This window comes from Lepidochelys kempii, chromosome 13 (genome assembly GCF_965140265.1).
Source record: "Lepidochelys kempii isolate rLepKem1 chromosome 13, rLepKem1.hap2, whole genome shotgun sequence".
NCBI classification, from domain to species: Eukaryota; Metazoa; Chordata; order Testudines; family Cheloniidae; genus Lepidochelys; species Lepidochelys kempii.
The window spans coordinates 30,325,818-30,349,300 of NC_133268.1; the positions used below are offsets into that span (position 1 = coordinate 30,325,818).

Consider the following 23,483-nt stretch of genomic DNA (forward strand, 5'->3'; position numbering starts at 1 on the left):
GCAACACATACAGGATTTTCTTTCACTATTTATTTACATTTACATAAAACAGAGTTAGTGCCTATCCAGATACTTATATAAATCTCAAAATACTAGATTTCCAGTGAGACCTGAAGGTCAAGAGACCTACCTATTTAGGATTCTGAGGGTGGTGAATTAGCGTGAGCTCTAAAATTCAGGGCCCCTCTCAGAGAATGCCCTGCCAGTGAGTCTGGGAGCTCTAGAAACTGAGAGAAGCTAAGATCACTAGGCATGGGGGGGAGGGGGGTCTGCTTTTGACAATGTCCCATTAGGTTTCATGTTTCCTATGCAGTACGATTTCTCACCCTCCAAGTCTAGCATTCTCTCATTTCTGAATTCATCTGAGATTTCATCTGGGTACTGGGGCGCAGCAGAGAAACAGTTGGATGGAATGGGCAGGGTTGGTTGGTGTGGCAGCTGGATTAAGTGAAACTGTAGTTAGCAGAGCATGGAGAGGAAGGTTTGGGTGGAGAGGGAAGAGCGTGCGTATGTATGCATGCTCCGGTGGAGTGGGAACAACAGACTGGAGGAGAGATCTAAAGGGAGCCCCGAGAGAGAGAAGCTGGAGATTGGGCCAACAGGAGCTAAGAGACAAGGTGTGTTCAGGGGAGGGGAGGGGAGGGACATCTGGCAGTGCAGATAACAGCACAACCACCCTTTGATCCAAGAGCGACTCCACTGCATATTTTGGGGTAAAGGGTTAGCAAATGCTCTAATTCTTGGAGCGCATAATTAAGCGGGTATTTCTCCAGGCACGTCCTAGGGGCACATTATCCAAGAAACCCCCCCCCCCCCCCCCCAAAGCAATCCACTGCCTGCAGAGCTGCTCTGAACTCATGAGCTCAGCAGACAGGTGCATATTGGAATCACAGCCACCGTGCAGGGGCTGCCATCCCCTATTCTACGACAAGCTCAGGAGACTGCACTCCTGCAGTGAAAACCTGACTGGCCGCTCAAGGCTTGGGCTCCATCATACGAAGGAGTGGGAAATAGATGATATTGCCACATCAGGATTTTTCTTTTTATTATACATTTTAGGAACCAATTTTGTAACAAATCACTTACAACTGACACCGCTGATTTGATCCTTCCCCCACATTTATTTAGTGAAGAATCTGTATTTGGGGCTGTGTTTCTAACTGGGGCCTCTGGGTGCGCCAGTAACATAAATATTAAATTATCTCTGTTAACACAGGCCTGGGTCAAAGAAGAGCTATGTAAACAAAGTGTTTTTAAAAACACACATGGCATGTATACAGTGATCTTACTTAAGGACTCCACTGGGGAGGGAACAACGAATGCTATTTCTGTAAGGGCATCAGCATAATACAGAACCTTCTTCTGCCCATTGAATATGCTCGGTCCAGTGTCTTCTGAAGAAACAATTTCATCTGAGAAGGAAGAAACAAAAGTTAAGTCAAAAGAAAGAGCTTCACAACTCCTTATGCACTTCACCAGTAAAGGACTTGCAAGCACCAGGACTCACCTGGGGTAAAGGAGTAAAAGAAAGAAGTTAAGATGAAAGCTGAAGTGCACACTCAAATCTAGTTATTACCATGCAACAACCACAGCCGTGGCAATCTTTAAAATTGCCTACTTATCCCCTTCCGTACTTGCTTACTAAGAGTACAATTAATCCCTGGCCATATTGCAGTCTCCCCTCAGATATTTGTGGATAGCTATGTTTCCTCCCCTGAATGAATGCCCTCAGCTCTCTAAACCTGCCCACTCATTTCATCATTAATAGCTTTCCTCTGGTGGTCTCCAATTTATCTCTATTGACTGAAATGTGGTGGCCAAACTGGAATTCAAGATTCCAGCTATGGCCTAGTCAGAGCAGAATAGTTTCCTCACTTGTTTGATACTGCTATTACTACAGCCCAATAAAAATACTAGCCTTTTTGCAACACTGCATGGTTGGCCACTCAGTTATCAACTCATCTAAACTCTGTACCAGGGCTGTCAGACATATAGACCACAGACCAGATCCAGCCTGGATGATATATTTGTGGCTCTCATGACATTTAGGCTCCCCAGAATCTTGCCTTTACATTTAAAGAAATGGTTTGAGCCATCATAGTTGCAAAGAAAACCTTCCAAAGGTGAACCAAGTGTAAACCAGCACACCGATGTCTACCAAAGTCTCTGGACAGCCTGATACAATATCTCTGAGGGGTGTGAACTGCCACGTTCTCCAGTCATCTCATTGGAGCACCAACACTAAAGCCCAAGAATACGTCAGCCTCCACACTGCATTGCTGACCATTTGAGCTGACAGAACAGGAAAATGGATGGGAATGAAGCCAGCAGGGAAGTGAGAGTTGCTGCTAGGAAGAAAAGCAGAATGAAGAACAAAGAACTCTCACAAAGAAAGGAAAAGGAAGAAAAAAAGAGGAGGAGAGAGAGGGCAGCAATAGCAGTGGCCTAAAGGCAGCAATTTTTTCACTGAATGATACTGAATGTTACAATAAGGGACTAAATATTAAACATAATTACTACATATAGGCTGCATTCTCCTACTGCTCTCTCTTCAAACACCCACTGACAGCAGTGTGGGAACTAAGGGAGTATGAAGTCCTGAATTTATATCCTGGCCAATGGACCATAATTAAACATGGAATCCGATCCTCTCGTTATAACGAGTTTGACACTCCTATATGGTACTTCTGAGTAGCCAATATTACCCTAGTCTATATTTTTGCTATTCCTTTCTATATGAACTGCTTTTAAGTTTATCTTGATCAAATCTCAATTTAATATATTTACAGTCAGTTTCTCAAGTCGCACAGTACATCCTGTGCACTGAAACACATGTCAAACCTCTGATTCTATCTGAATATTTGCTTGTATCACATCACATTAAACTCCACCCTCCATATTGTTAATTAAAATATGGAACAGGCATGGATGCAGAATTGACCTGACTCAATATCTCCTCGCAACTGTACACAAGAACATTATTGTTCTGTACTTCAGGTTTGTGCACTTCAGACTTAACTTTAAATAAATAGCATCATTAAAAAGAAAAAAAAAAAAGTCTTGGGTATAATAAAAGCTGTACACCAAATACTAGCAAATGTAGGCAGACTTATATGGAAAGAAACAAGATTTACAGTGCTCCAAGGAATTAGTACATCCCGAAGCAAGAAATTTCAACAGCCTGTGCATTCTGAAAGAGCCACAGAGTTACAATTCACTAAACAAGTACCAGATCTTACCTTGCTCAGGTCCCTCTTCATCACTGCAACTGTTAATGGACCAACTTGTTGAAACATGACCAGTCCAACCAGGGTGCTTTCCCACATCTACGGCCCAGCCAAGAGACAGCAGGAATTCTAGGAAGTGTGGCTGAACATTTCTGGAAGACTCTACATTCTTCAGAATCTGCAACATATTCCAATTCACAATATGAACAGAAAGCTGGAGGCGGCAGTTTTCACTGAAGTTTTCTATACAGCAAATGTGGTGCTGACAAAACGTCCTCTAATCATACCTAGAGCAGTACAGCCTTGGCCACGTTACTCAGGTGCCTCAGTCTGGTTTTAAAGAACCTCTCTCTCTCTCTCTGAGTGACAATAGTTCAGTCTCCCTGACTCTTTCATTTCTCTTTGCTGAGACTGAGGGAGCCAATTACAAGTTGATGAGTTTGTTGGCTTTGTTTTGGGCAACACCGACATTTCCCACTCATTCCACACAGGTCCCAGGGCCTTAATCCTGTAATGAATGCATCAGGAACAGACTTCTGAGCCAACACAAAGCCTCACTTAGTTCTGGGGTCTTTCTGTGCAAATCTCATTGCAGCACTGAGGCACAGAGATGTCTGGTGCCAATTAACCACTGCTGACCTGGATGAAATCTGAACAGTGATATAAAGGCAAGGCCCCATGTCTTACACAACACATTAGACTGAAAATAATGCAGCAGGACCTACAGACATGTCCCTTTCACTCTCGCCTCCTGATCCTGTGCTGTATCATCAGTATGAAGTTCCTTGCTCATTCTTGGGCTTGGAAAGATTAGATTTTTAAATCAGTAAACTTCCACCATGCACACAAACTGATGAAAAAATATTTCCATAGATCATTGAAATTTACAGTCAGGCAAAGCAAGAAAAATGCTGCTTGAGAACTCTGTCTGATTTAGGGATATTTACATTGTGTATTTTGATATGTTGATAATGGGTGTTTTAATGGTTATAAAGGTGTAACTTTTTTGAATCTCAATGTCTGCTGCCATTTAATTATTATTGGCTGAACCCACCCATTAATTGCCAGCAACTGAAAATGTAAAAAAAGAAAAACACTACAAAAATGCTAAAAATGCTTAATTTTGTGCAACTGTGAAAATTTAAATCTATTTTACAAATGCTTAAAAATAAATACTGATATTATCCACCAAAACTATACATAAAAATCTAATTCTGCCACGTCTCGTTATTTTGAGTCCGAGTTCAGTTTTACTCTCCCCTCCACGCCCAGTCCCACAGGTTTTTTATAGAACGCACAAAGAGCTGCATTTTAGGCATCACTGAGGTCGGGAGGAGGTTTTGAAAAGCATGTAGGAGACTGTGGAGCTTTTGCAGGCAGGAAGGGGTAGGAGGCACTTGTGGTGTTTAGCACATAGGAGACGGTTAGGTCTCCTGAAGAAGGAGGGGGATGAAGCTCATCTCTCTCTCTCCTTCCTGGGACATGGGAGAGAGGACTTTAAATATGGAGCAAGAAGGGTCTGCAGTATTCATACAGCACCAGCACACAGGGCCCCAGTGTGCTAGGGACTATACAACCAGAACAATGTGCTTACAGTATAAGTAAGAGCCTCCTTGCACCCACCCATCCCAAGAGCCTCATTTCACCCTATCCAACAGTGGATACACACATTACATGGAAGGCTTTGTTAACATGGTCAGTAGTGAGACAGTTAATGATAACATTCAGTGTTTGGTTATGGTTCAGCTGCATTGATATGAGGGTTCACAAGTCTCAGAAGTATTGTTCTGGGCCATCTGCAAACTCAGGCATACACAGCTGAATGGGTTTAGATCTCATTCACATTAGAAAGGCTGATCTTCAGAGCTCTAAATAAGGCTAGAGATGTTTTTAAGGAAAATTTACATTCTGGAGCATAACTATGTGGCTATTTTTAAAAAATAGCTATTATGCGGCCATTTCCATTTGCCTGGATAAATAATTACATCACATGTGAGGCTCTATCAAAAGGCGAAAGAAGATCACGGGTATTAACAGCCCTGCCCATAAAGATGGGACACAAGACCAGTTAGGTTGGAAAACTGCTAGTTGTCTGAAGCGCGTAGCATCTGGTAATACATGGTTATCACTGTGCCCCAGATTTGTTCAGAGTTTCAGAATTGTGCACACATTTGCACATGCACATGGGTGGTCAGATACACTACTTCCATACCACAACTAGGCAAGCAAATGCAACTCAGAAGATCAGGTTTTAACGACACAGACTTTACATGTATTTTAATGGTTCTGTTACTACATATGGACTATAGTCACACAAAAATTTCTTTTGATACAGACCGACCGCTGAAAAACAATGTAGTAACATACTGTTTCTCAGCAATGTCCTATTTTAGTGTACCTTTATGCAGCTGTTTACCCAATGTATTTCTCATGGAACCTGTTCTTACACGATGATTCAAACTGCATAATTTTCTTTCAAAAAGTGCTGAATACACTTTAAATTGCTGATATGTACCTATAAATCCATGGGAGAAATGGTATATAGAAGCTGTACACAGACTCAAGTGAAAGCTAATTTTTCCTTAAGAGGACATAAAAGTGTAGGTATTTCCAATTCCTAAATATTTCAATTCTATTCAGCAGTTTGGACTGGTTGCATACTTGCCTAAAATGAATCATAAAATTTTAAAATTAAATAATATATTTAGAGAAAGGGGATTACAACCTCCTAACATATGTCAGCACATAATGCTGCTCATTACTACTTCAATTTACTATTCTGCCTCCGTAGCACACTGCTACAATATGTTTTTTCTGGGTAGTTTTTGTATCAGTGATTTTCAAGGACTTTGTTGCGTGTGTACAGTGCTGTGTTGTACAGTACTATAAGATGCTATGTGTGCATTACGATAGATTCAAAGCTGTTCTGTAACAGTCCATGAATACTGTATGTGACCTGGGATATTGGAATGTTTACTGTATGCATATGGGGTTAATTCAATAGCAGGATGATCAAGAAATGTGGGCAAGAAGGAGGACAACAGCCCAGATAACTGCTCCTCAGCAAACTCCTGGGACTATTGACTCTAACATTACTACCCCCCCCCCCCCCGACACACACACACAAATGTTCCTGCTGAGTTACCCAAACTGGTTTAACCAGGCTCAGAAAATACTGGAGGAGAGAACTTTGGCCTGAACTAAGAGAGACTCTCAGGGAGGGGAAAGGTGAACCCAGACTCCAGAGGCTAAGGGAAGTTACAACTAGCAGGGTCCCCATAAGGAGGATGTGGTAGGCCTTTGTTGTTTCAAAACCTTTTCTCTTATATTCTGCTTTGTTCCTACTGTTAAGATTAAACAATACTTTGTTTTAAGAAGCTGTTTGGAGTCACTGATTTACTGCTATTTACACACTCCAAAACGGAAAAACTGTAGAGAGGGAGTCCAGTTGGACCTGCTGGACAAACATGGTTAATGCACAGGGTACTGTAGCCTAAGACACAATCTAGGAGTGGGAGAATCACAGGTTTCCACCCCAGGAAAGGAAACAGTATGAGGCCTAACACTTGTAGTGGTGCAATCAGAGAAGGAGTCAGAGCTGCAAATGGGACATGTGTATCTAAGGCTACAGAAACAATTTTATATTGTGCTATTTGAAAAGAGGATATGGCTACCATAAAGACAAACCATGGGACAATTTCAATGAAGCTGGTGAAGAGAGGAATAAGTTATATGCCATCCCGGCCTCTTATGATGCAAGGCTGATTCACCCGGAGGGACAGCCAACAGAGCTGCTGCTACCTGTCCTCCCTCAGAACCTGACAGAAGCAACAAGTTTGAAGGGGGTAAATTCGCCCCAAGAACAGAAAAAAAACCCCTCTCCAGCTAGCTCAAAGAGCTCCCTTCACTTGCTGTAGAGAGTAAGAACAACTGGATAGTGTCAGCCAGCTAGCATTTCAGAGGCAATAAACTTCACTTGGTCTTTGCTCTGATCTTGTCCCTCTGCAGATAGGGCTCAGCCACTCATCTAGGGTAGCATTGGATAACACTAGAGAAGGGGTTACATTTGATCTTAAGGTGATTACGGTCAGTGCAAACACCATAAAAATTAAATCTCAGTACTTTTAGAAAGTGGGAAATACCCTGAGTTCCTCACCTCCCGTTCAGTCCTGTGGAGATAGGAACAGTAGTGTATTTTTTATTAACTTGGCTTTGATCACATGACTTAGTGCACGTTAGGTGATTCAGGAAATCAAGTACATTACCTGAAGACCTCAGGGAATACCCAAAACCTTTGGATAATTTGGGGGTACCAGCAATACAGAGTCTGAAACAATGTGCTCAGGGCCTCCTACCTTACCACCAGACGTCAAAGTCTACAGGACTGACCCCACAATAATAGACTGCTGGTTGGGCTCCTGAAGGCTGTCCAGCTCTGCAGGATTATGGTTTCTACTAAGAAATCTTTATTTGCCTAAGCCCATAAAAATGCATGGATCAGAGCAGCTGGCTCAGCAGGAATAAGGTACTTTAACTTACATGCCTTAGCCCTATTTTATCATACTAAGATGTCTGGCCCGGGAAAAGCCAGCTGCACAGGCTTTCGACACCCAAACATCACTTATCTGAAAGGTTGTCAGGTGGCATGATCCTGGCTTCAGGTAACAGTAACAATATGTTCCACCCATGTGTTTAAGATAAACAAGGTTGTGCTGCATTTTGTTAGCTAAACATTTCCAAGCTTCTAAGATGTGGAGAGGGTGCCTGGAGTAAATTAATTAGTTCTGTGACAGACACCTACATTTACACTACGTACAGCATGGAGTACACAGGGAATGAGGGGAAGGCACTATAAAAATGTCTCCTTATGATGAATTTATACACTCTCTTTTAGAAAAGTGGGTTTCCAAGCTACAGTTCAGATGCAAGGATGTCGCTGTTTGGCTCTGCAGTCCTCTACCCTGATACTCTCACTACTGATAACGTTTGAACGCAAACAAGTATAGTCAGTGCAACATATACCTTTCAAAGCAATAACTCCTTTTTACTTGTACATTTAGTTTTCCAATTCATTGACATTTCTGTTTGAAATGAAAGCCTACAAAAGCAAACGACTTGGTCTTTGCACACCACTGGAACAAGTTATGGTACTGGTCGTACGTTGGGCCTGTGAACCTTGAAAGTGTCCCTTTAACATCAGGTTCTGCAGACGGGTGTCTATACATTTAGACCAGTACTGGATAACAAAGCATTATTAATCCTTTTGGCAAACATAACTAGTAATTCTCCTCATTTTACAGACGAAAAACAAAGCACAGTGACTTGTTGGAGACCACACAGCAACACAGTGCAGAGCCAAGAATCCTGAGTCCCAGTCCTCTGCTCCAGCCATTAGACCACATTGCTATATAACTAAGAGGTAAATGAAGCAAAGACAAACTGAGACCAATCAGTGCTCCAATTTTTCACCTACCTCCTGGCTTGTTTTCTGGCCTGCCTTCATATAGAAAATGAAAACTGTATCAAAAGGACGACATGGCAGTAGATCCAAGTAACCAAGGTCATCAAAAAACCCAGGGAGAGTGGAGTCAAGTGCAATCAGATGAGGAGGTAGACGGCTGTTAGCAGTTTCCTACCCAGAAAACAAAGAAGTTCAAATTTTTAACTATTAAAAAAACCCCTTTCCACCAGTAATGTTCTTTGATGGTTTCAGTATGAATCATTTTAAAATACATTGACCATAATAAATGCATTTTTTTTTCTAAATAAGATCAAAACCGTAACTTAAATTTCTAACATGACATAAATGTGACACCACAAAAGCCTTGTTTTGTATGGTTTTGCAAAGAAGCTTGCACTATTTGATGTCACTGTGTCCCTGGTTCACAAAAGAAATTCTAGAAGAACCAAGAGATTTCCCTGAATGGAAATGATAGAAATAATTTTGAACTTTTTAATATTAATGCTTTCCCCCACACCCAGGCTAGTGAGGACTTGTAGCACACAAACACTGTGCTTAACTCCACATGCACTTTGTTTTGCAGACCATCTGGAAGAAAGAAATCACTAAGTACTTCTTGTGATTATTATTTCTGCAACAGCTCAATTCTCGGTTTGTTGACAGTCTCTACAGAGCTAGAGACAAACTCCACGGTGAGATATAGAGAGACCAAAAGCAGGAGGCAGTGTTTCCATCTGAAAATTGGATTATCTGTACTAACTCATAAAATAACTTGTACATTTAGCTAGTGTTTCCATTATATGTATCCAAAAGTGCTTTATGTAACAACTTACAAACCATATATGTATGGATAACTGGATCTGTTTAACAGAATACTGCAATCCTACAGAAATGTTTAGGGCTGAAAGCCACTATGGCATCCAACTGAAATTGCAGGAAGAATTTCAAGGTCACAATATGTAATTATCCCAATTGAGGTACCTTTTGTAAAACCAGCTTAGAGCTCTTCAGTCAAAGCTTGAAGCATTAGACCGCTATACCCCTGGCTTCCAGAACTCCTGAGACGTTCAGGGGTTCATTTCCCTACATCGTAGCAGACCACAGCTATCATAACAGTGACTAGCTCCAGCAGTATATTTACACAAGAGAAAACTCCATTAGCAAAGCTGCTAAATGACACTGTTTTGTCCTACAGGGTATTGGGGTGTTTGAGATTATTTGTGCAATAGGAAGGGAGATATCAAGTCACCTTCAGTGCCTCTAATGACAGAAATCCAAAATGCGAGAGGAAGAGGCGTGCTGTCTGGAATTCCTGGGCAGGAGGCGGGGGCTTACACTCAGTAATAGGGTCAGGGAAACTCTTCTTGCGCCACTCCTCTTCACTCTGCTGATCTATAGATGTCTCATAAGTGATCTGTTGGGCCATACCATTCCTCAGCTTCTCATGCCGCTCTTCCAACTGAAACACATTATTTCACAGATATGGAATACTGATTCCAGCAACATCTCTTTCCCAGCATTTCAAAGCACCTCCCTAGCTAGTTCACAGAGGAACAAACCACAAGTTTGAACAGTTCCTGGAACACTCCCCATGTTTATGGGAGCACAGAGTAGTGAGGTCCCACCAATGTGGAGGAGGGTCAGTGGATGTGACATGAAACTCCCCAATCAGTATCATATTTGTTTAGGACAACTGTGGCAAACGACATATCCAATATTTGTCCTTCAAATGAGCTGGAAGAATAGCACATTTTTCACTCTAATCTAATAATGCCACATTTACAAGAGCTCTCACAAGACAGAAGTGGTGCTAACCTCTGTCTCTGGAGCAGCAGCAGGAAACAAGTCACTGCTTCAGGTCATTATAGTGTGTCAGGATTAGGGCAAAACATATTGTGTGGGGCTCCCCAATAGGCCAATAATAGGTAGAGTCATATCACAGGTCCTACCATCATCCCTAGATAGTTCCTGGACTTCACTAAGCTGCAGTGAGTTTGTCACCTCATTAACGGAAGTTGGTAACATTCTACTACAATACCTTTTCCAACAGGAAAGCTTTAGAGTTAAGTGCCACGTAAAGGGTATAATTTACCAAATGGACTCTGAAGCTGATGGGCAAAGAACAGAGGAAATAATCAAAGACTAAAACCTCTTACTTCTTCATTAACAATTTCATGCAAGTCTGGAATGCTCAGGTCAGCTTTCACAAAGGGGATCTTGTCCACCTCCTCAGGAAAGGGCCGGTGTCTCACACTGTATTTGATTCCAACATCATTTTTAGGAGCAGGTCGAGGTTCTGGTAAAAACATCTGTTACAATGAAGGGAACAATTTTATGTCCAATTTAAATGCTTTGTCCTGTAGCGCAATACATTTATATTATACACAAAGAAAATTATTTCTATCACAATATCACAGATTCATAACCACAGGTAACAATAGGCTTTATTTATTTATTTAAGAAAGCATTCAGAAAACTAAATATTATTCACTTGTAAGGATTATAAGTTTTAAAGCAAAGTTTGATATTCAGTCCTACTCATTATGGTGGTTTGACTCATGGTACCTATGAACCCCGGTTTTCAACACAATCTCTACGCCACCAATCCCATTCAATTACATGGAAGTTGCAAGCCTTTCTGGGGTTGCTTTAGTTTTAGGTTAAACCAATTCTAATAAATGTTTAAAGAGAGCTAAAGATTATTTCTGATTGTCTCCACCTAGGCCCTACTGAATGTATGACTAAACCAGGGAAGGGTGCTGCGTGTCAGGCTGATGAGCCCAGGGCTGCACAGGAGGGATATTGCAGGTCAGGATGAACTCACTGGCTGAGGTATGCAAGAAGCTTGCATACAGCTTATAATTACTGGTTTCAGAGTAACAGCCGTGTTAGTCTGTATTCGCAAAAAGAAAAGGAGTACTTGTGGCACCTTAGAGACTAACCAATTTATTTGAGCATAAGCTTTCGTGAGCTACAGCTCACTTCATCGGATGCATACTGTGGAAACTGTGTAATTACTGTATTTTGCTCTCAGCTGTACGATCAGGTCCTCATGACCACCAGAGTTATCCAAACCCCAAAGTCTGAGTGGGAACACACTGCCACATAAGCTACGCAGGATAAGAGTCTTTGGGGTTGCCCGGAGCGCCACATTACTAGCTTGCCTTTTTTTTTTAAATTTAGGGGTACAAAATGCTAAACAGTAAGCAGCGCTGTATCCTTGATACACTCCCACTGACACCAACAAGTATTTCACATGCCAAGAGAACCTTTCCATAGTTTCTATCAAACCTCACTATCTTGCCATACCATTAAATGTCCTAACTGAGGGACACATCTGCATAAGTGCCAGGGTAGCTTTAGAAGCATTACAAGGATTATATGCTGCCCCAAAGCTTGCTTAGCCATGGGTAGACTGCTAAGAGCAATTTAAGTTTTGCTTGGGGGGTTCCCTATATTTTTGGATTTGTAGAAGGTGACCTAAATATAAAAGGGACAGCGGAGGCTGACAGCCCCAAATTTCAACCACAGTCTGTGTCGTTGTTTCAGTGTAATAAATCCATTTCCAGTCATCCCCAAAAACCAGAGAAATGTATGTCAAAACCATAATGCTGGAAAATGTTCACAAGAGCCAAGAGTCCCAGAAGCTATGGCATCACCTCCACTCAAACTATTAATGTCTGAACACTGAAGGACATATACAGTCCCCTCATGCGACACTTTCTAACAATGCGGGGACTGTTGCCCTTACACACAAACAATTGAGAAGTAAGCATCATTTTTGTTCAACACTCACACTCTAGTATGTTAATAAATTTGTAAAGAGCGCCAGAGATGTGTATCATTACCCACAGTTAAGGGCACTGTGACTCAGCCATACATACAGTCACCAATTCTGTGGGTTATTTTGCAATTTTAGTGAAATTTCTGCTGAGCATCTGTATGTTACATATTTCCCATTGGGCTCTGATAGAGACCTTTTGATTTGCTTTCGCTCCTCTTGGCAAAAGGCAAAGTTGCTGGGCCCACGCAAGTCTTCCAGACACCCCACGGATCAGAACCGTGACAGAGGGGAAAGAGTCATCTGCAGAGTGCACAGATAAAACATATTTTAATATATTATGTAATAATTTAATGCAACTGACAAACACCTAAGTGATCAGCACAGACAGACAAATGTATTCATACCCGTAAAAGTTTCAATATACTATATCACCATGTAAACTTGTGTGATTTTCAGGGTAACTCCTCCCATCTGACCCATAAGACAGATCCCTGAAGGGTAGCAAAAATAAAGGATGATCTTTGCTGCAACATGGAAATACTGTTCTGCTGGCCTCTCTTAACATTCCAAGTGGACTCATACCCTTGCTCCAGATCACCTTGGTTCGACTGCGAGAAGTGGTCAGTTTCATCACAACGCAGCGAACAGATTGTAATGTCTGCGTGCAGAAGGCCAGAAGATCAAAAAAATCTGCTGCCTGCTCAGATGTGCAGCAAGTGGATTCATAGAGGGACGTGCATGTTTGTACGTTTACTTTGCTGTACAGGCCAAGACACATCAGCAGCATCTGAGAACAACAACATGGATTTGGACCAGTCCTTGGAGAATTTTAATGCCAGTGATATTGGGACAACTTAGGACAAACACAACATTATTCTGAGAGAGAAGAACTGCTCACTTGAGAGAGAGTGTGTACTATTCTAAGAAAGTCAAGGAGTGTTATTGTAAACTTGCTTTGATTGGATAGATATGGGTGCAGGTGTTCATCAGTGTCCAAATGGGACAAAACTCTCTGCTAGAATTTAAAGCTAGTGATGGTCAGTGAAGTTAGAGCAGTGCTACGGGCACTTTGGGCCACAACCTGGTAACTGGACCCATGTTTCTTTTTGGCTGGCAAAGAGGATAGGCCCATTGTGGTGGACACTGTCAGCGTCCATCTGAGGATAGGGTGCTCAGCCACTCTCACTGAGGCATGGGTGAGGCCCCTACTAAAGTCATCACTTCATACTGATGACCTTGTAATTATAGGCTAGTATCACGTCTCCCATTTTGGGGAAAGATTACAGAGATTCGGAGTCTTCAGATTTCCTTGATCCTGGTCAGTCCCACATATGGGAATGAACTAGTCCATAGCCAGAAGGCCATTGACCAGTGATACAAGGACCATGCGCCCATGCTAACTGTTAGATCTGTCTGACATGCCTATTTATGATACAGTCAACATTCTGCCAGAGTGGATGGAACCACTCTTAAGTGTCCCCCTTTTTATGCAGGAACGCCCAGATAGTGATTTGGAGCTAGTGTTTTTCAGCTCTAGGGCATGCTTGCGCAGGGTACTGCAGAGCTCTTACTCAAATTCCCTTCTTGTTCAAAGTACACGTGAAACTGCTCGCAGAGTTTGTAAGGAGACATGGGTTATGGCACAGATACCCTGTTGCACATCTCCTTTACAGCTAATGCCACTAGTGCAGTGGAATGGCTCACCCAGTGTCTGCTAGAAATTGGAGCTCAATTGAAGTTAAGCCCCTACAGATGAAAAGCAATGACGCAATGCAGCGGCTGGGAGTCCGTACCCACCGAAATATTTAATAGCAACAGAGCCTTAAACTGAGCAAATCAATAACACACACAGCAGCTGCTAGTTAAACACAAATCCATGTAGTCTGACATACATTTTAAGCATTCACCCTTTTATGGAGTGGAATGTGTGACTTTTTAAAATGTACTGAAGTGTTACTGCTTTTTTTCCTTCAGCTGTATTTACAGAGCAGTCAGCTAAAAGCATGCGATCTCACAGGTTAGTGCACATTTTGTTGGAGAATTTGGCAGGGTTTATATTCATTGTAACTACAGTGACACTTTGTTGATCTTATTGTATAAATCCCTGCAATTACATGCCAGTGTTCCACAGTTCAGTGGAACACCCTGTAGAACAGGATTACCAGTGTGTGAAAGGCAAAAGAACAGCCTAACTAAAACAAACTCATTTTGCAGATATGCTACGAAGAATTTTGATCTACAGAACCAAGACGACATAAAATGTTTAACTTACTTTGCTCATTCCCTAAAGGCTGTTCCAACATTGCCAGAATGACACTATTATCAAGGACAAAGTAGCGGAAGCTGTGTTTGTTAATGGTAGGTAGACGGGAGTATTTAATTAAGGTGGTTTCATTCACCAGGCTGCAAGGAGAGGCAGGGCCACTGGGTGAAGGAAATGCTCCAAGTAACTGCATAATACTGCAAATCAGAGAAGAATTCAGTCAACAACACATCCTAAAAAGACGCATCTTGATCCTGTCTGAGATGGGAACTTTTAGATATGTTGTTCCCTTTGCATCCTGACATAGGAATTTGACAACTGATCAAACCAATGATCCACATAATCCAAGTCCTGTCTCCAACAGGGACCAATAATTGAAGGCTTCAGAGGACAATGCAAGAAACCCCATGAGGAACAAATAACCTGTCCATTCGGGAAGTTACTTCTTTATCACAGGAAATCAGCAGTTTGGGAATGCTTTGAAGCATGAGAATTTCTACCCCTTTTTTATTTATTTTAACTTTTCGTATATATCTGACTATTCTTATTGTCCATTGAAGTGTTTAACTCCTAATCCCTTCTTGAATCCCAAGCACTGTAGCAGCCATAGTAGGTGTGCTTGCTATCACTGCTTTAGTGTTACTTTGAACAGAAATTATTCAGCAGAGCCTTCATGAACCTAGGCCCCTAATTGAGGAGTTCAGCCTTTGAAGTTTTCAGATTGCAAACTCTTCAGGATGAGGACCAGGTCTTCATATGTGGTTGTACAGCACCTAGCATAATGGAGCCCCTGACCCAGATTGGGGTCCATGGGCACTACTGCGATAAAAATAATCAATAATAATGTGAAATTATGCAGGGTGGGTTTTTTTTAATTATTATTTTACTATTTTCCCAGATATTATCTGTCTCCACCAATGGAACAGCACCATCTCAGGGTTTAATTTCTGAAGAAATACCCTGGCCAAGAACAGTGAATGAGGGAATGATTATGTCTGGTGATGATACTACCTCTTGACAGAGCTTTTTTAAAAGGCGTAATTTCTGGGGGAGAGATCAGGTAGGAGATTGCTGTGGATCTACCTGAGCTCTCCCCCAGAAATTATGCCCTTTAAAAAAGCTGACCAGAAGTAAAATCACCACCAGATATGAGCATATTTAATAGTTAAATCTTTTCCCCCCCATTAATAATTTTATTTACATAGATAAAGGGAAAGTGCCTGGACTACAGCAATATATGCATAAGTATTTTTATGCAATACCTAGTTTATCTGCAAGTTTCTGGTGAATAGTTACATTTATCTTGGTAACTACATGGAATCATTTTATAGTTCACATTAAACTGTATGACAATTTACTACAAGTGGAATAAAAGAGAAGGAAGTTACCCCCTTTTGCAAGCCACTTGTAAAGTTAGCAAGTGAAAAATATCTATCCATCCCAAGTTACCCAGTCTATCACCCATCATGCCCACCCATTAAAACAGTGTTCTTCTGAATGCTAATTTCCCCAGCAGCAAAATCCTGCCAGGCAGCTGACATATTCTGATGAATACCATACCATGTTAATGTAGCTTCAGCTGCATCCTTCACCCTCATTGACGCAGGATTTGGTTCTTTATCTCCTTTGTACTTGACCTCTTGTTCACTGTTTTTGGATTTACTTCCTGAGATGCCCAATTCCACAATCTCCAACACCTCTTTTAAACAGTCCTAAAGTGGGAAAGGGACAAATTGTTTAAAGCAAAACACACAGATCTGGTCCTCCCTAAAGAATTTCATGCAACAATGATGTATCACCACCATTATAGCCACAGATCAACACACCTACCTTCATATCCACCCAAGCACACCAAGAAATCTGTTATCTACAGCAAGGCACTTAGATACCACAGAATATGCTCCAAGGGGAAAGTCTGGGATACACACCTTAACACACTCTAAACCACCGTCACCCAACAAGGATACTCCAGAGAAGTAGAGCACATCATATAACGGGCCACCCAAATACCCCAAGAAAACCGGCTTAAATACAGAAAAACCCCATCAACTGTACACTCCTACGTTGTCACTTTCCACACCACACTGGAAGCCATATAGGGTATCATCAAACAACTACAACCCATATTCAGCAAGGAACCCACTCTGAAAGAAATCTTTCCAAAGCCCCCTCTTCTGGCCTTCAAACAACCCCCCAACCTCTCTAAGATCATCAACAGAAGTAAACTCCCCACAGACCAGGACACACCAACTCAAAGTGGCACCAGACCGTGCCAAAACAAGAGATGCAAAACCCGCAGATTTATCTTCACTGCTACAATGAGGAACACCCCCCACAACCCAACTTTCAAGATTCATGGATCCTACACATGCCTATCATAACACTGGATGAGTGCACTGGATGAGGTACAACATAAGTGCTCCAGAAACAACTATGTGGGTGAAACCAGAATCGCTATACTCTCAAATGAACTCACACAGGAAAATAATGAAAGACAAAAGCACCCAATCATCTGTGGGCGAACACTATTCACAAAGCGATCACGCTATATCTGACCTATCAGTCCTCATTCTCAAAACTGTGCAATAGTTTCAAAAGACGCGTCTGGGAGCTTAAATTCATAACTCTGCTAAATATTAAGAATCACGGTCTTAATATAGACACTGGACTGATGGCTTATTACAATAATCTGTAACCCACTAATCCCCCTTTTTGTCCTAGACTGCAGGTGTGTTAATGGACCACTTCACCTTGAATGATTCCTTGGAATATGTGCTAACTATTTATGCTAAACTATTTGTTCAATCTTGCATTTATCTGTGACACGCTGAGTGCCTTTCCTGGACCACAAGGAGAGCTCTGTGTAGCTCAAAAACTTGACTTTCTCGCCAACAGAAGTTGGACCAATAAACGATATCACCTCACCCACCTTGTCTTTCTAATGATGTATTGTCAATTCAAATGAAGTTCTGCCATGTGAGTTTTGCTGATCAAATATAGTTTTGAGGCTCTTGCACTGCTAGAAGACTATCCCAACTACACACGTACATGGTAGAATGCAAAAACGTAGGCCCTCAAAAAAGCTTTGCCGAATTTGTACAAAAGCACATTAGAAGAATGCTGCTAAATGTTATACACAAGTTAAAATTATACACCATCTCTTCACAGTTATATATGTGGAACACAACAGAGAGGATGTTATTAGGAGAGTGATCCAGAAAAAGTCTTCTATAAAAATATTTAAGCAGACATGTATTAAATGCATTTCAGAAAGATTGCTTCTGATGTTTTAAGCAGAATCCCAGAGAGTGTTGCAGCTCTTTTCCATATTTCTACTATTTCTTCACAGTCAGCTTTTCTTCTTCTAAGTTTCTAACCCTTGCAATTGCAAAGAACCTTCATAATGTAAAATGAAACCCTCAGCTTGCTCATTCAGCCTCAATGAAAAAACTACAACTAAACAGCTAAGCAGCATCAAATCTACTGAGACACACAGGGAGTCAATTAGTGCATCCATAGCGGTGACGGAGAGAAGGTTTGCTGGTGACGGGGCCATTCTGCTGAACTTTCTTGAACTGCAGTCATGTCACATAAAAACCCAAAGAGTGAAATTTTTTTCTTTGGGAGCTGTTGCAAGGTAGGATGTAGCTCCCAGTGTTGTTGTAAAAGGGTCAAACTTGGATATTCCAGGGGAGAAGTATCATTTACAGTAGAACCTCAGAGTTATGAACACCTTGGGAATGGAGGTTGTTTGTAACTCTACAATGTTTTCTTCAGGGTTACAAACATTTCAGTTCTTTCAAAAGTTTATTTAATACAGCTTTGAAACTTTACTATGCTGAAGAAAAATGCTGCCTTCCCTTTATTTTTTTAGTAGTTTATGTTTAATACAGTACTGTACCGTATTTGCGCTTTTTTTTGGGTCTCTGCTGCTGCCTGATTGTGTACTTCTGGTTCCAAACGAAGTGCGTGGCTGACTCGTCAGTTTGTAACTCAGGCGTTCCTAACTCTGAGGTTCTACGGTGTCTTATAGAGGAAAGGCATGGAATCTACACATGGTTTACTAACACACATTGAACTCCCTTCCATCTGGGGAGCTGTAGCAATTTTTTCTCCTTGTAATCCAGGAAATTCCTGATGATACACTGGTCTTCACAAGATACTGCCTACGAATAAGGTGCCAGGCCTCTAGCAGACCTAAGAGGTTAGGTGAGAGCTCTGCACTGCTGCCATCCCACGATAGTGGGCTCTAAAATATTTTTAAAGGGATTAAAGACCACCTCATGAATCCAGAATGAACCAACACTTGATGTGGAATATAAAGTGATGATATGAGTTAACTGCATATAGTCAATGTGTGATCAATGTTGAAAACCTTCAATGTATGAAAGAACACACAAAGTCCACTGAGACCATGCTGCCAAAGACAAACAGCTCAGCCCCTGATTCACTGGGAGAAGCCATTTGATAAAAATGAAAACCTTTTAGGACTATGTCTGCTAACGGTGTATAAGTGCTACTTCAAAATACATATCTTCATGTTGCTGCCTTGAGATTGCGGAGCATTGTATGTATTTGTGCACACACCTGGCCTATCTGTGGATACAAAGGGAATAACTGTTCGTGGGTGCACATTAAAAATTGGCCCAGAATGTTCAAAATATGCAGACGCAGAGACAGTGATTTAAAACACCAAAATATAAGGAGCACTGGCACCGTAACGGGTGAGCTCCTCAGCTGAGGTAGGTCAGTACATCTCCACTGAAGTAAATAAATAGAGTAACACCATCTGAGAACCTGCCCCTCGAAGAAAACCCTACACCTCTATTTAAACCTACTCTTGCTAACCACCACCTAAGAACATGATTCCCAAACAAAACACTGTTTACAGAACATTGCTGAAGGTGACCAAAGGAATTTTTTAAAAACTGGGTACATGTTCTCTTTTTTGCTTCTTTATGATGAGTATGGCAGGAAGTGGTGGTTTTTTCCTCCTGCTTATTTTATCTCAGAAATTTTATGGAAAGTCTGCTCTCCTTTCAGTTTTGCTGGAGAATTTGTTGCGAGTCTCAGAGCTTGTTTACTGTGAGCTCCCACATCTTATTGAAGGGTTAAGAATGCTAGATCTTTAAGAAAGGCTTCCTTTAGCTAAAATGTTAGGCACAGAAGTTAAATGGGAGTTAACAGACAAACCAAAGAGAGACAAGGTTGGTGAGGTAATATCTTTTATTGATATTACCTCATCCACCTTGCCTCTCTAATAACCTGGGACCAACATGGCTCCCACTACACTGCATAAAATAGTTTTAAGCAATCTGACTAAAAATCCCTTTCTCCTCTCAATTATTGGACCTCCATTTCATGACTCATCACATCATTATTTTACTAGTTCTCAAGTTATCAATCTTCCAGCCTAGGCAAATGAGAGTGAGTAATGAAGGATTGTGGGGCAGTGGGGAACTAGCTAGAGCCCTCACTTTTTCTTTTTGGACACTTGCGAAGATTGTTTTTAGGCACAGATTTTTGTACAGAAAGTGAGCGGTTTGTGTGGGTTACTCAACTTAACTCTTTTCAAACTCACTTTCTGTTGGGGGATTTCCCTGTCTTTTCAATGAGTGCCAAAAGTTTAAGTCAGTTTGTCGACAAGGCCTGACAGAGAGGAGTCCTGTTCAAACAGATCTCTGCCTTCAAGTCCCCTCTCCATGCCCGCCCCAGGTACCCTGTTTCCCCCTTATATATCTATGCCCTCTTACCTCCTGAATTTGCTTTCAGCCTTCCACAGTCCCCACCCATTCTGAGACCAGGGAACATAGCTCTATGACACCCCTTTAAGTCCCTACAATTCCAAATCCATATCCCCCCATCCTAACCCCATTTTCATAGGTCCCGTAGATGGCTCCATTTACCCCAATCCCCTATATCTTCTCCACCACCAATGCATTTCACCCTGTTCTCCTACCCCTCACCCCACTCTCCATGCCTTCTCACCTCTAGCAACGCTACTTAGAGTCAGCCAGAAGTTAGTTTATGTTTGTAGGATTTCAAGCAGACTGCATTTCTTTAAACCTGGAAATATACACCTGAAAAAGTACCCAAGAACAGGTGGTTTAGGTGTGCAAGCCTTCTAACACAAAACAGCAAGAATTTAATTTACCTGTAATCTTCCCTCCATTAAACAGGAACAGCACAGATTCTCTCACCTTCTCATCCATCATGTCTGGGTGTTCAGTGAGCCAGACGCAGAGGCACTGAAATGCTGCAACAATCATGGAGTGAAGATCTCTAGAGTGGAGTGGAGCTGGACGGCTGCATTGGTACACAATGTAACTGCACACTGAACTAATAGCTCGCTTGCTGTCAGTTGAATCAACAATTACCTTCACCTACGTAAAGCAAGCAATGGAGACACTATCAGCGGAGAATTTCTTCAGGAACTCTTTCAGAGAAGACAGAACTTGTTTAGGTGCTTCTAAATGCTAAGAAATACAAAAACATTTCAGCGCTGCTCTCTGACATACATGAAAACACTGTAAGTAAGACAGGTTTAATATAATGCTGATATGCAATGGAACACAAAAGTTACAGTGAAGAGATCGTGCAAGAATCCTACCACAGTATGTACTGGTTTGCTTCTAAAGAACAGAGGACACCAGTTGGTTTACTAGGGGACTTGCAGCAAATTGGATTTCTGCTTAGCTTCCTTATTTTAGAACTTACGGGTTGTCAGCTCTCTCTTGCAGGTAATTGGACCTATCCACTTGTCAGAGGTCAGGGATGCCAAAACCCAGACAACTCTCTCTTTTGTGTGACTTCACAAAAAAACTTCAAATCCAGACTCCAGCGAGAAACTGCTGAATTTGAATTCATTTGCAAATTGGATACTATTAATTTAGGCTTAAATAGAGATTGGGAGTGGCTAAGTCATTATGCAAGGTAGCCTATTTCCCCTTGCTTTTTCCTCCGCCCCCCCCCCCCCCCCAGACGTTCTGGTTAAACTTGGATTTAAAACTTGGAGAGTGGTCAGTTTGGATGAGCTATTGCCAGCAGGAGAGTGAGAGTGAGCATGAGCGTGTGTTCGTTCCCCGGGGGCGGGGGGGGTGAGAAAGCCTGGATCTGTGCTGGAAATGACCCACCTTGATTACCATGCACATTGTAGGGAGAGTGGTCACTTTGGATGAGCTATTACCAGCAGGAGAGTGAGTTTGTGTGTGTATGGGGGTGGGAAAACCTGGATTTATGCTGGAAATGGCCCACCTTGATTATCATGCACATTGTAGGGAGAGTGGTCACTTTGGATAAGCTATTACCAGCAGGAGATTGAGTTTGTGTGTGTGGTTTTTGGAGGGGGGTGAGGGGGTGAGAGAACCTGGATTTGTGCAGGAAATGACCCACCTTGATTATCATACACATTGTGTAGAGAGTGGTCACTTTGGATGGGCTATTACCAGCAGGAGAGTGAGTTTGTGTGTGGGGGGGGGGGGGGGGGCGGAGGGTGAGAAAACCTGGATTTGTGCTGGAAATGGCCCAACTTGATGATCCCTTTAGATAAGCTATTACCAGCAGGACAGTGGGGTGGGAGGGGGTATTGTTTCATGGTCTCTGTGTGTATATAATGTCTACTGCAGTTTCCACGGTATGCATCCAATGAAGTGAGCTGTAGCTCACGAAAGCTTATGCTCAAATAAATTGGTTAGTCTCTAAGGTGCCACAAGTACTCCTTTTCTTTTTGCAAAGACAGACTAACACGGCTGTTACTCTGAAACCACTCCAACAATGGAACTCTCTGCTCTCAGCCTTCATTTAACATTGCAGCTTTCTCCCAGGAAAAGAGGAAGCGAAAGGAAAGCAGTCGGTGGAGCAGATCCTTTCAGCAGTAATTATCTTGCTTCTTCTGCCAGGCCCCTCTCTGATTAATTAGTGGGAAACTCCACAACATATAAATGGGAAGGAACTTCTGGCCTGAAAGGACAACCATGGAGCCAGAGCCCAAGGTCTTAGAAGCTAGTGAACAGTACCATAAACTGGGGGCAAAGGTTGGCTTGATAAAGAGTTAAAGATGAAGAACTGTCCTCCTTTCTTCCCTCCTCCCAAATTGGATTGCTCTAGCCAAATCAGCCCTCTTGGATTCCCCTGCTCCCTGTAATTTAGCCACATCTTAGAACGTGTAACAAGGCAGACCCCGGTGCCTAGAGCAAGGAGCTAGAATTCCTGGCCTCAGACAGTACTTTGCCTGCTAGTGTATATATCTACATCATGCCTCTGGTGGTGGGGACACGGCTCTGAGCCCAGAGACAGGCAGCCTTTCCTCCACCCCAGAGCTGGATGCCACAGAGTGGGGCCGCCATTAGAAACGGTCTCAATGACAAGCAGGTTGAAGGGGGTAAGTCTGGTGCCTCCCAATTCTCCAACTATTCTGAAGGTTGTTCTCAGGCAAAATCCTCTCTAGTGATTACAACAGACTTCCCAATGGCACTCTGCCAGTTATTCGCATGGTGAATTTAGATCCTCACAGAGGCTGGGATTTTTAATTTATTTACTGAGTACTAAACAGTTTTAGTGCTGTCCAAGAACAAGTTGGGGCAGATCCTAGCCAAAGAGCTTATTGTCATTTATTATGCAAGGACTTCATTGACACTATGTACATGGGGACATCTCGTTGGAGGTCACTAGCTGACTACAGAAGGCGACTGCGGCACCAGAACAGTAAGGAGAATGGCTGCTCTGTGGGGAGGAGGCCTCAGGCAGTAG

At 42.1% G+C, this 23,483-nt stretch overlaps 1 protein-coding gene across 6 annotated transcripts in view; it reads right to left on the bottom strand.

Moving 5' to 3' along the window:
- RALGAPB (Ral GTPase activating protein non-catalytic subunit beta) overlaps nucleotides 1–23,483 on the bottom strand; it is a 111,311-nt gene that overhangs the window by 12,375 nt on the left and 75,453 nt on the right. For all 6 annotated transcript variants that reach the window (XM_073309965.1, XM_073309966.1, XM_073309970.1 and 3 more), the window contains 9 exons: nucleotides 20,936–21,118; nucleotides 16,296–16,447; nucleotides 14,745–14,932; nucleotides 12,666–12,772; nucleotides 10,845–10,997; nucleotides 9,938–10,147; nucleotides 8,701–8,859; nucleotides 3,240–3,405; nucleotides 1,290–1,412 (listed from right to left, as the gene is read on the bottom strand). In XM_073309965.1, the coding sequence (XP_073166066.1) occupies nucleotides 1,290–1,412; nucleotides 3,240–3,405; nucleotides 8,701–8,859; nucleotides 9,938–10,147; nucleotides 10,845–10,997; nucleotides 12,666–12,772; nucleotides 14,745–14,932; nucleotides 16,296–16,447; nucleotides 20,936–21,118 (1,441 nt within the window). The remainder of the gene's footprint in view (nucleotides 1–1,289; nucleotides 1,413–3,239; nucleotides 3,406–8,700; nucleotides 8,860–9,937; nucleotides 10,148–10,844; nucleotides 10,998–12,665; nucleotides 12,773–14,744; nucleotides 14,933–16,295; nucleotides 16,448–20,935; nucleotides 21,119–23,483) is intronic.